This window comes from Carcharodon carcharias, chromosome 16 (assembly GCF_017639515.1).
Source record: "Carcharodon carcharias isolate sCarCar2 chromosome 16, sCarCar2.pri, whole genome shotgun sequence".
Classification (NCBI taxonomy): Eukaryota; Metazoa; Chordata; class Chondrichthyes; order Lamniformes; family Lamnidae; genus Carcharodon; species Carcharodon carcharias.
The window spans coordinates 82,338,209-82,351,527 of NC_054482.1; the positions used below are offsets into that span (position 1 = coordinate 82,338,209).

Consider the following 13,319-nt stretch of genomic DNA (forward strand, 5'->3'; position numbering starts at 1 on the left):
CAGAACTTGAGTTCGAGTCCAAGAAAGAGTTGAAATATAAGCTAGTTTAAGGTGTGTGTGTGGGGGGCGGAGAGATAGAGAGAGAGGTGGGGGGGGGTGTGGTTGTAGGGACAAACAAGCAGTGATAGAAGCAGATCATCAAAAGATGTCAACAACAATAGTACAATAGAACACATAGGTGTTAAAGTTAAAGTTGGTGATATCTAAACGAATGTGCTAATTAAGAATGGATGGTAGGGCACTCAAGGTATAGCTCTAGTGGGGTTTTTTATTTTTATGGAAATAGGTGGGAAAAGGTGAGCTCCCTCCCCCATCCCCACCCCCTTTCTGTTTCCCCCTTCCTTTTTTTTCCAATAAATTATAAAGATTTTCCTTTTCCCACCTATTTCCATTATATAAAAAAAAAACCCCACTAGAGCTATACCTTGAGTGCCCTACCATCCATTCTTAATTAGCACATTCGTTTAGATAATATCACCAACTTTAACTTTAACACCTATGTGTTCTATTGTACTATTGTCGTTGACATCTTTTGATGATCTGCTTCTATCACTGCTTGTTTGTCCCTACAATCACACCCCCCCTCCACCTCTCTCTCTCTCTCTATCTCTCCGCCCCCCACACACACACCTTAAACCAGCTTATATTTCAACTCTTTCTTGGACTCGAACTCAAGTTCTGTCGAAGGGTCATGAGGACTCGAAACGTCAACTCTTTTCTTCTCCGCCGATGCTGCCAGACCTGCTGAGTTTTTCCAGGTAATTCTGTTTTTGTTTTGGATTCATGGACATCGTTTCAGTAGTCCAGTTCTTAACATACTCTTGCAAACATTTATTTTATATAAGTCATATTGTGTGTAGCTTTTTACATATGGCCCTAAAATGTCATTTCCTTAACACATATTTTGAATGAAACTCAGTTATAATTTTGAATGCAAAAAAGGTTAACTTTTTCAAGAATTTAGATGATTTTGTAAAATGTTTTGAAATCAAGTCAGTGGCCTGCTGTTACCCTGCCTCTCTGGAGTCAGCTGAAAGGGTTAAAAAAAAGCCAAATAGCACGGTCATTGTTGGAGCTAACATAGACTGAGGTATATTTGAGGGATTGTGGAGTGAGTTTGTGGATCTAGGCACTAGGTTGGAAAACACCCTTGCAGTTTGGATAATATCCAGGTTGCTTTCTGTGCCACATGCTGGACAAGTTACAAGGAATAAAATTAGGGAGGTCAATATGCAGCTACAGTGGATATAAGTTGATACTCCTATGGCACAGAAGAGATTTCTAGAATGGGAGAAGGCTATAGTAAAGAAGGATGTTCATCTGAATTGAAATCTCACTCATGTCCATAGAGCAGTGGTGGGCAGATTTAAAGTAATATGGTAGTGGACTGGAGAAAGTGTAGTTTTGAAACTAAGGGCAGAATTTTACGCTCAGTGTGCAGGCGCGTGCCCGACACACCTGAGTGTAAAATGAAGTGTGATCACGTCGGCTGCGCACCTGCTGATAATTTAAAGGTCTATTAAGGCCATTAACAAGCTAATTAAATTCAAATTTATGCTGCCTGTCCAACCTTATGGTTGTTGGGCAGGCAAAAAGGCCAAGCAGCCTTTATATTTTTTTAGGAAACCTCATCCACGAGCGGGATGAGGTTTCCTGAAGCAAATAAATATTAAATAAAAACTTTATTTTTGAATTAAAAACATGCCCCCATCTCATGTGATAGTCATGTAAGGGGACATGTTTTATTACATTTTTACTGTCTTTATTAATTTTTTTAAAAAAGCACTTCAATCTCCCTGAGGCAGCTCCCTGCGCGTGCGAAATGCGCGCTAGGCCCGGCTCTCCCCCCTCCAGCTCAGTGCCGTTGCTCACGATCCACGCAGGGCAGGCCTTAATTGGCCCACCCGCGTGAAATCACATAGCGGAGCCGATCGTGGGCGGTGGTCGGCTGCCCAACCGCCCTCGCTGAGCACCACCACCAAGGGCAAAATCCTGCCCTAAAGAGGGATGGCAGTATTATTAAAACTATTGGAATAGAAGCAGAAAGGCTGTTTGAAATTAGTAGTGAGAAAGTACAACCAATTTGAGAAATAAAATAAATATAGAGATAGTAAGGGGTATGTAGACTGCTGTAAAAGGGACAATTTATATTAAAAATTTAATTGCAAAAATAAAGGATCAAAGTTTCAAAAACAATGGAGCCAGAATTGAGTGGTAAGTCTGTAAATGCAAAAATCATTCAAAACAAATTAGTGTTAAAAGCACTAATAACCATGGAGCAATGTGATATCGTAGCTATAACTAAGCCAAAGCAGGGAGAGCTTTTTATAATACATTCAGGACTACTTCCTAGATCAGGATGTTATAGGGAAAAAAGCATCGCTTGATTTAGTCCTGGAAAATGAACTGGCATAAATAATTGATGTGAAGAACAATTGATGTGAGGAGAACAATTACTATGTAATGAGCCCAACATATTTAGATGCTGTTACAGATAAGAGTAGGAAATAATCTGATTCTGAAAATATGAGCAGGGATCAAGATGGTTAAGTCACTGGGCTTTGATTGCATGCTTACTTGACTGTTAAAAGAACTCAGAAAGAAAATAGGGGCATTGGCCACAATTTTTTCAATCCTCCTCAAATATACAATTGGTGCCATGGGACAGGAGGAAACTGATAGAATACCTTGGTTCAAGTTGGGAGATTAGGATAATCTGGGTAATTATAGATTAGCCATTCTAATATTAGTTTGGACAAACACTTAAATCAATTCTGAGATAATTTGGGAAAGCATTAGATGTAATACACAAAGTTTTAGAAAGCTTTCAGCTGCCTTATTAGAACATTTCAGACATGTGGAATAAAACAAAATGTAGCAATATGGATAGAAAGTTGGTTGACGGACAGGAAACAAGGAATTGGGTGTTGTACAGACTGGAGAGTGTACTCCAAGAGTGGGTGCTGGGTCTACATTTTCTATCAACATATATGTAAATTATTTTGCTTTGGGTTTTGGGATCACAGTCTTGTCTTTTGCTGTTGACATAAAAGGGTTTAGTAAAAAAATCTCCAGGAAGACATATAAAGTTTAGTGGATTAGATAGATAGGTGGCAGATGGGGAGAGAACAAGGCAGAGGAACTGGTTTTGAATTACTCCAGCAAAATGCCAGCAGAGAAACAATTGTCCAACTGGCCTCCTCCTGTGCTTCTAATGGTCTTGAGGAAGGTAGTGGTGCTGTAATGTCGTCAGTGAGTGAATATTATGGAATGTGTGCACCTTCTGGTCTTATATGGTCTCTTAGTCACAGAGATCCCAGGGCAGCTTACTCTGAATGTGTAAAATTGACTGGAAAGTTAATTATATTGACCATCAGAAAGGGGACACTGCAGTATTGTTATACAACAAAAGTGGGCTCGAAGCTTGTTGAATACACCAGGGACTTAAAAAACACTTGAAATCAAGCTATGTTCCTGGGGCTGTGGCCTCACTTCACACTTAGAGAAAAGGACAATAAAGAAAATAATTTAAACAAAGTGGCTGAAAGTGCTGCTCTTCACCCCACTCCTATGTTATAAGTAGAATCACAGTGGAGAATCGCTGAATATGAAACTTTCAGTTCAAAATCCAATTACTCAATTGGTTACGCATTGAACATTTGTGGTTTTCAATTAATCATTTCTTCTTCACTTGACAGTGCTAAAAGCAAGTCAATAATTTCCCTGAGAAAATAAAAACTTAACTAAAAACAGGATTTTTTTTCTTCTTTTTCAAAGAAATTATTAACTTTGTTGAATGTTAGTTTGTGAGAGCTGATCAGCACCCAAAAGTTAAAGAAGCCCTTTATCATTTTTAATTGGTTTAACTTTGATCTATTTTACGCAAAGTATCAATGACATTATTAGACAAAATGCATAACAGGCTTTTACAGATGTTTTCGAAAAGCTGAATCCTGACAACTAGCACAATCTGTTCCTCTGTTTTCAGTGGACTAATTATCAGAAGAGTTGACATCACCTCCCAGACAGCATAAAACTTTCTTTTTATTCTGTTTTTCAACTATACAGTCCTCTGGGTTTCACAACAACTCTATAGAAAAACAGATAATCTGCCTTTTCTATTTGTTCCACTTTGTACCTTTCCTTTTCTTTCCCTTTTTTGGTAAAACTGTTAGTCTCTTTTGACTTCTTCGTATTGTAACTGGCATATTGTAAACCCTCTGCTGCCTTAGAAATGTGTGGATTTGGGATTTTATTTCCTTAAATCCAGCAAAATGGATTATAAGAAAGACAAAAAACAAAACTCCTGTGGGCCGCATTATATTCATGATGAAAAGCAAGATTGCATGACTGGGGAGTGGAAAGGCAAAGAATTCCAAATCCACTTTATTTCTGTGCATCCTCCTACTTTTTCTTTTCTCTCTGTCTCTCTCTCTCTCTCTCTCTCTCAATAACACTCTCCATTTCCATAATGCATTTATTGCATTAGTCTTGCCTTATATCAGAAGCTTCTTTCTGTCTCTCTGGTTTGTATGCTGCTTTAAAACAAAATATCCTGGAGGAGCTTAGCACCCCATGTCTTCAAGAAGCACCTTCAATGCTCATTTCAAGGCATCCGGCCATCTGCCAAATGAAGGTGGATTTAATCTTGTAAAATTAAATTTCGCTCCGCTGACATACTCGTAGGCATCTGCAGCTGAGCGCTGCGGACAAACTGAACATGACAGGAGCATTGTTTTTTGTCACATCTACTGTGTTGATCTTTTCAAAGTCTCATAAAAATTTATTGATGTCCCTGTTTGCAGCCTAGGATATTAGTGTCTGTAGCACAGATATGATTTGATCTGTCTTCCCTTATTGGCGACCAGTGCTTAGCAATGCTTTTTAATACTTGCTGTCTTATAATCAGTCATTCCCAAAGTTGCGAGGCAGATGCAGTTAAGATCTGGCCTTTATAGTAAGCTGGTGTTCCCCCCCCCCCCCCCGGAGGCTGATGGCATTGGTGCTATAAGTATGTAATCTTTGTACAATACATTCTCAAGTAGTTGGATGTACGTTATAGCATTTACATCTTTCAACAGTTAAGTGTGATGAGGAAAGGAAGAGAAAACAGTTACAAATTTGGTGTGACAAAAAAAATCATTATTTCTCAGTGCTGTTTTCGTTTGTAAAAGAATAATGTATGTCTGCCATTGCATAATTACTTTAATAAAAAATTTATTTCCAACTCATTTTCTAAAGCTGTATAATTGTTTCAAATTGAACTTGTCTAAAAGGGGAAATTTCATAAGGGATTAGATTGAAACTTCAATAATTTAAATGTATAATTGAAGAGTTTTACTTCAGGGTAATTAATAAGAAAATTCTTCCTGGCTAGAATACAGATTAACACGTTCTAAAGGTTAGTAATCTGTTTTATAAAAAACTAATAAAAAAGAATGTTCCCAGAACAGCTCCAAATATGTTTTGTCACAATCTATCTCACATGTCTGTCCATTTGTCATTATTACTCTGCCAGTATTTTGCATGCATTTCTTTGGTGTGTTGATTGCATGGTGCTTTACAATATAAAAGTTCTTAGCTGGGTGATTATGTGAAACTTTCTCCAGAAGCTGGTAAAAAGGATTGAACTCTTATTTTGGAAGACAGCTTTCAGAGAGTCCTAATAGTATTCACCTCCCTGATAATAGTCCCCTGTAAAATCGCATCTACACTTTTCCACAGTGAGGCATTTCTGGGGGAATATCTGTGAAGTAGATTTTCTAGGAGGCATGAAGAGAGACCAGGTGCTTGTCAAAGAGAAAGAGAGATTGGTAGAAATAGAAATGACCTGTTGAGATTTCCTTTGCAAGCCTAATGGGTAACCTATCATGGAACGAGATTGGCAGAGGTCCCCTGCATATTCGATTTTTGGGTATGTGTATAGCATGAGAAGAGAAAGTGGAAAACTTTAAATTATCTTAAGGAAAAGCTGTTACCATGCCTAAACCAAGGATGCACTGAACCACGAAATACAAAGTCACAGGTTCACCATGTGATCTCAGCCATCACCCATACCCTTGACACACGCACACCCAGCCATGTGGTATAGATGTTCTAAATGAAAGCCAACCCTTGCCCCACAGTGAAAAATGGAAGCCATTCTCTCAAACATTGGGAGACTTGCTATCAAGTCACATGATTACCCTCTCAACAGCCTTGGTTTGCAGTGCATTTGGACCAAGGAGCAGAGAAGAAAATAATCATCTAATTATCACGTCTTAAAAACAACATAGGCCTGAATTTTTCAGTTGGCGGGCTCGGCAGGAGCAGGTGGGGGAGGTTGTGGAGTCAAACGCTGCCCATGATCGGCTCTGCACCGCCGTCGTACGCAGATGGGCCAATTAAGGCCCGCCAAGTGTAAGATGCAAGCTGTAGTACTCAGCACTAACTGGGCGTGGCGAGGAGGGAGAGTCGGGGCCAGCACTCTTTCACGCGTGCGCGAGAAAGAGCGATTCAATCTTCGAGGCACGGAGCTTAACCTTAAGGTTGGATGGGCAGCGTTAACAATGACACTAATTAATTCATTAAAGGCCTATTAAGGCCAATCAGTTTTTGGCAGGCGTGCAGACGACTCTGCCACGCGCCCGCCGAACGAAACATCGTGAGACAGCACGATGACATTAGGCCGCATGCCCGACATCGTGCATCATTTTACGCACCAGCGTGTTGGGTCTGCCCCCGCACGCCGACTGAAAAATTCAGGCCATATAGAAGTATATTTTACCAGTATGTTGATATTGAGAGAAAGTAAAATATCTTGTTGCAGGTTTTATCTTTGTAATGCATGAAATATAATAGTCAAAAACTGCCAGCAATTTAGAGCATTGCAAGTTCTGTAATTATTATTACTGTCATGATATATGTGATTACCTGATAAATGAATGCCATTATTGTCCTAAATGAGCGGAAATTGAAAATCCCAAACTCCCTTTGCTCTGCAGTCTATTAGCTGAATTATTTTAGCTGTTTACGTTTATTAATTAAATTCATTTTTGCCAGGTTACACATTTCTTAACAGTTGTCCAGACCAAATGACAATTGCATTGAGTAAAACAGTCATCACTTCTGCTATTTGCACTGTCTTTCTATTGGCAGCAACTTAACTATAATAATAAAGGATGATGCGATTGAAGAATGTGGCCACAGTCTATCTAACAGGCTGCACCATGGAATGAGAGGAAATGGTTTTATTCTTTTAATTCCTGACAGGACAACTTTCCCATCTTGGCCATGCTACTTGGTGCAATCCCTGAGCATAGGTCAAGATCTCCAACAGAGGGAAGGAAGGAAATTCAGTTGACCTGTGCACCTTCCCGCAGATGGCTTAAGGGTAAAACTGGAGGCATGATAGCAGGTCATCAGCTCAGCCCTGCAGTTTCAGAAGATGAAGCCAAAATAAAATATTTTAACATTGGGATAGTTTAAAAAAAAATGAAGTTGTTTATAGCTTTTGATAAATACAATCATATGATTGAAAATATATAACTTTTGAATGATAATATTAAAGTGTAGATTCCTCATAAGTGAATACTTGTGACAAATTAAACATTCTGGAAAGGAGCAACTTGCTTAGCATCTCCCTGGAAATTAGTATAGTTTTAAAAAATATATTTATCATGTTTGATAACTCCGTGATCTCCCTGAGGTAGACCTGTCTCTCTCCATTTAACCTGATAGCGATCAATATGATAGTGTGCCTTTATAACCATGTGTTCCCCAGGAACATTGGGGCAAACTGTAGATAAATGAGAGTGACCAGCTGCAGTTTGCACAGCAATGTGCATCAATGGGTAAAATGTTAATTGTATGTGGGGGGTTTGAGGCAAGGGGTAGTGAAAGATTGTAAAGGGATACTCTTGAAAAATGACAATTTTTTATGAACAAAAAGTGGCTTTTTCATTTGCTCTTTGGTGTGGGAATTGCTGGCAAGGTCAGCATTTATTGCTTACCCCTAAATACCCTTGAGTTAGTGGCAGTGAACGCCCGTCTTGGACCACTGCAAGTGTAAAAGTTTGGTACAGCTGTGTGGGTTTTTAGATCATTTCATAGGCCAGTTAAGAGTCAACACATTGCTGTGGACCTGAAATCACATAGGCCAGACCAGGTAAGGATGACAGATTTTTTTCCCTAAAGGACATTAGTAAACCAGATGGGTTTTAACAATAATCTAGTAGTTTTATGGCCACCATTACTAATGCTAACTTTTTATTCCAGATTTATTTAATTAATTGAATTTAAATTCCCCTGCCATTGTGGTGGGATTTGGATTCAGGCCTTTAGGTAACTAGTCCAAAACATAATTACTGTGTTACTGTACCTATTTTTAAAAATAAACCTTCATCCAACTTCATTCATTTAGTTTTTGACTGATTATTCAAACAATTTTGAAAGGCTAATAGAATCTCTATCAATGATCACTTAAGGGTAAGGACCAAGGGGGTGTAAGGAGCAGAGCTGTTAACAGCTGATTGAAGAATGGCACAGGTAAACGCTCAGGAAACAGGTGAACTGTCTTCCCTGTTTGATTGTGAAAAGAATTGCAATCTGCCACAGATTGGTAACTGCCTTTCTTCCTTGTGAAGAAGCAACTGATTTTTTTCCATGCATCTCTCCCAGCTCAGGAATTCTCTTTGTGAGGAATCATAGGCACAAACCATTTATGTTAAGCAGATTATATATTTTTCCTTGAATCGCTTTTAGTTAGATCCCAGAGGTGGCAATAGAAAGGATGCTATCTCTTTTAATGTGCTATCAAATGACTCAAAGTAATATTGCACAGACCTCTAAATCAATGTGATAACTGACCTTTATAATGCAACTCTCAACTTTGTCTCCTAAATCTATTTAAACCATCTTGGAATTTTGGTACATGTGTAAAAATGCTGTGTAGCTCAGGTTGTTGATAATCTTGAAATCCAATTTTTTCTCTTTTTCTTGTGCTAAACAGAAGTAATGTCACTTTGACATGTGTGCATTTGGACAGCTGATGTGCTTTCAGATGAGATGCAATTTATTGTGTGATATGTTATACGGAAACTGCCAAAACGCACATTTGATTATTTCACACTACATATAAATAATTAATTATAACTTCGCAACAGTTTGTGCAGGGAAATTTTTGGTAGAAAATACTGGGTAATATTATGAGTAACAAAAATCATTAGCATGTTGTAATCGTGCTTAGGCAGAAAGTTATCTGGAACTGTGGGAAGACATGAACTGCAATAAAGTAAAATAATTATTTCCTGTTTCTTCAACAGTAAGCATTCCATGTTGAAGGACAGCACAATCCAGGGGTCTGTGAAGGTAAGTGAGCCTGAGTAAATGTTAAAAATAAGAAAGACATGTCAGAGATGGGTGAAAGAGAGTGGAAATAAGCAAGAAGGAAAACAGAATGGAGAAGGAAAGAAAGGGGAGAGACAGGATAAAAAGAGGAAAAAATGAAATCTGCATGCAAGAAATGAGCAAGGTACAAAGGAAAACGAAGCCTGAGAAACTAAAAATGATATAGCATTTGAAATGAGAGAATGAAAGACAGAGATATAACAGTACAAAAAGCTCAATGAAATTGAGAGAACTAGAAAGAGAGATTGGGGGACAGAGCCTTTTAACTGGCATGAGAACAGTCTAGTCCCTGGAGCGTCTCATTTCAAGTTAAGTTAGAATTAAGTCCTTGTTAAACAAGCGCTCTTCAAGGACTTTCAGCTGCCTTAGAGTGGGATTAAGGAGCAGAAAATATCGCAGAACCCCGTCAATCCTGAGTAAGAATAAGCTGTTAAAAGGCAGCACCGTCAGATGACTAACTTCTGGCAGCTACTGTAGCTTTTATTGCAGAGACCTTTCCCTGAATTTGTTGATGCTGTGAGAATATTAATGTTAAGGACCTTTAAAAAGAAAATTTACAAGGCCACTTTCTTTTTTTTCAAACATGCCTTCCTTTGGAGTCAAAGCTTTCTCCCTTTAACTCATGGACTGTTTTATGCCTATGTAACTGGAATAAAATTAGATTTGAATAAAGGGTATCAATAAAACTTAGAAACATCTATCTACTATTTTGTGTATTAAAATAAATAATGATCTGAAAGCCTCTCTGCAGTTCTTTAACCACTGGGTTACACAAAATTGAATCATAGAATGACGCCATTCAGCCCTTTGTGACCTCTCTGCAAGAGTAACTCAGCTAGTTTCTTTCCCATGTCCTTTCCCTGCAACCTTACAGAATTTTTCTCCAATAATTATCCAATTCCTTTGAAACCCACGATTGAATCTGCCTCCACCACACTCTCAAACGTCACATTCCAGTTCCTAACTACTTGCTACCTGTAAGAAGGTTATTCCACATGTCGCTGTTGGTTCTTTTGCCATTCACCTTTCTGCCTATGGGAATAGTTTCTTTCTATCTACTCTGTCCAGACCCCTTATGATGGGAACACCTCTATTAAATCTCCTCACAGCCTCTGTTCTCTAAGGAGAATAGCCTCAGCTTTACCAATCTATCTCCATAACTGAAGTCATTCATCCCTGGGTGCATTCTCGAAAATCTTTTCTACACCCCCTTCAATGCCTTCATATCCTTTCTAAAGTGTGGTACTAGAATTAGATACACTATTCCATTTGTGGCCAAACCAGTGTTTTGTAAAGATTCACCATAACTTCCTTTCTATTGTACTCTCTGTCCCTATTTAGTAAAGTCCAGTGTCCTGTGGGCCTTATGAACCACTTTCTCAACCTGCCTTGCCATCTTCAATGACTTGTCCACATATACCCCAGGTCCCTCTGCTCCTGAACCCCTTTTAGAATTGTATCCTTTATTTTGTATTGCCTCTTCTTATTTTTATTACCAAACCTGTAGAATCATAACATGGTTATAGCACAGAAGTGGCCAAAAGCCCACCATTGTGCCCATGCCAGCTCTCTGCAAGACAAACTCAACTATTCCCATCCTCAGGTCTTTCCCTGCAGCCCTGCATTTTTTTTTCCTCTTCAGGCAATTGTCTAAGTCCCATTTGAAAGCTGTAATTGAATCTGCCTCCACCACATTGTCAGGCAATGCATTCCAAATCACAACCACTCACTGCATGAAATAGATCTTCCTCATGCCTCCTTTGATTTTTTGCCATTCACCTTAAATCTGGTTCTCTACCTTTATGCTGGACCTCCCCCCTCCTCACTCTGCTTTTTCAGTGATTTTAAAATTCTGCTACTTCATGGGGAAAGTGTTTCTTGCATCAAACCTCTTTTGGAGTGGATGAAAGGAAAGAGGCAGAGCTGGAAGGACAGCATCATCTGTCAGGATTCCCACCAGTTTTGCCTCATTTGCTCCCAAGGCAATATACATCTACATGAAGCAGCCATAATTGTTTGCCAAGATCTGATTCTGTCAGAAGTTGGACACTGAAAATATCAAAGATCAGTTGAAAAAGCAACAAGTTTAAAATCTGGGCATTTTAACAAGCCCCTAAAGATCTGCAATAAAAACAGAAAATGTTGGAACTACTCATCAGATCAGGCAGCATCTGTGCAGGGAGAAACAGAGTTAATGTTTATCACCTGAACTTTCAGCATGAAAGATTATCACCATCTGTAGATGATGACTGAGAATTTGAATTTGTTAGCACTGTTTTTGGGCTCTTCGAGTGCCCTATGAGCTCCAAAATGGTGTCCTTGGAACTTGTGCACACTTTTCGGGTGAATCGTATGGGATTTGACATTGCTGAAGGTGTTAGCATGCAGTAAATGCCCAGCTGAAGTATGCAGAGTAGGTACATCATGATGTCAATCGCTGTTCAACAGTGATTTAGCAATATTGGGCTATTTTGAAGTTAAACACTCCAGCTAATACCCTCCCTTAACCACTCTCAGCAGAACATGTGTTCAGCAGGAGGAAGAATCTCAACTAGATGGATCAACTACTTATAGGCTAGTTGCAGGTTGATTTCTTCTGGTTGTTGCTTTATTCTACAAGTGTTTGATGCTTTCTATATTTAAGTCAGAAACGTGTACAGGGGGTGGGTGGGGTAGGTGCTGCAGCAATTTTTTTGCTGACCTCAAAGCTTCTGCACAAACCAGTTGCTCCCAGATATGGTTCCATTAGTCAGCATTTCTCTAGGAATACGGTACAACTTGAAGAATGGATAGAGGTCACGCAGAGCAAGACAAGCTGCTGGAACAGGAAGGAGGAGAAAGCGGAGATGGGCTCACAGTTGGAGATTATAGCTGCCCGGGGGTTTCAGGGACCAATTCTCCTACCTAAGCCTTAGTGGGGAACAGTGTGTCAAATGTCCCTGCTTCAGTAATGAAGTCCTCATTGAAATATTCCACCTATTGCAGCCTCAACAACAACCTCAGAGCAGGACGAGGACCACATTGTCAGTGGCTGTGAAGGTGACTGGGATGATGAAGTTTTATGCATGTGGCTCCTTGCAAGCTGGAGCTGGAGATATTTTCAATATTTTGCAGCTTGCTATCCTGCGTTGCATAAGGCTGCCTACTTAAGGTCAGCTAACTACATTTCATTCTCTTCTGCCAGAGAGGAACAGTTAAAACAAATGCCCTTTGCTAGGATTGTAGGCTTCCCTGTGATGCAAGGTGCCACATGTCAATACTTCCCTATACTGGAACCAAAGTGGTTTAGACTTTCTTAATGTGCAGCTGGTGTATGACCATTGACAGAGAATCATGCAGGTTAATGCCTGGTATCCTGGTACCAGGTCATGATGCCTTCTTTTTGGGGCAGTCCACTGATGCAGCTTCATTTGAGCCACCATAGCAGACCAGAGGGTGGCTATTAAGTGACGGGAGATGGCATATGGCTAATGAGTCTGTTTTCAACCGAAGCATACATGTGCAACAAGCATTCAATGAAAGGCATGCTGCCACATGAAATGTATTGATTCTTCCACTGCCTGGAGGCTCTGGACGAGCCCTGCAGTATTCAGTAGAGCATGTGTCAAGATTCTCGGTGGTTAGTGTATGGCACACAACCTCACCTTCATGAGGGCACAGCCCTCTGAGCAGCTGAGGAGCAGGCACATTAAGAGCATGAGGAGAAGGAAGGGACCATCCTTAGTTTAAATTTTTTAAGTCATTAGACTCGAAGGATAGAAATTTGTTTTTTCATCTGAACCAGGAGGTCCAAGGTTTAACAGGGCCTCAGGCATCATATTAATAATAGCGGCAAATTGCTGGGCCTGTTACACCTTCGGAGGCATGTCATTGCTTTCCAGGGATCCGGTTTGGGTTGACCCCCTCAATGGCAGCGACCTGCAGGTAAGTCT

General features: G+C 39.7%; 1 protein-coding gene across 1 annotated transcript in view; it reads left to right on the top strand.

Annotated features, from left to right (window-relative positions):
* rnf220a (ring finger protein 220a) overlaps positions 1-13,319 on the top strand; it is a 510,657-nt gene that overhangs the window by 315,552 nt on the left and 181,786 nt on the right. Inside the window, exon 4 of the mRNA XM_041208059.1 lies at positions 9,303-9,348. Within this exon, the coding sequence (XP_041063993.1) occupies positions 9,303-9,348 (46 nt within the window). The remainder of the gene's footprint in view (positions 1-9,302; positions 9,349-13,319) is intronic.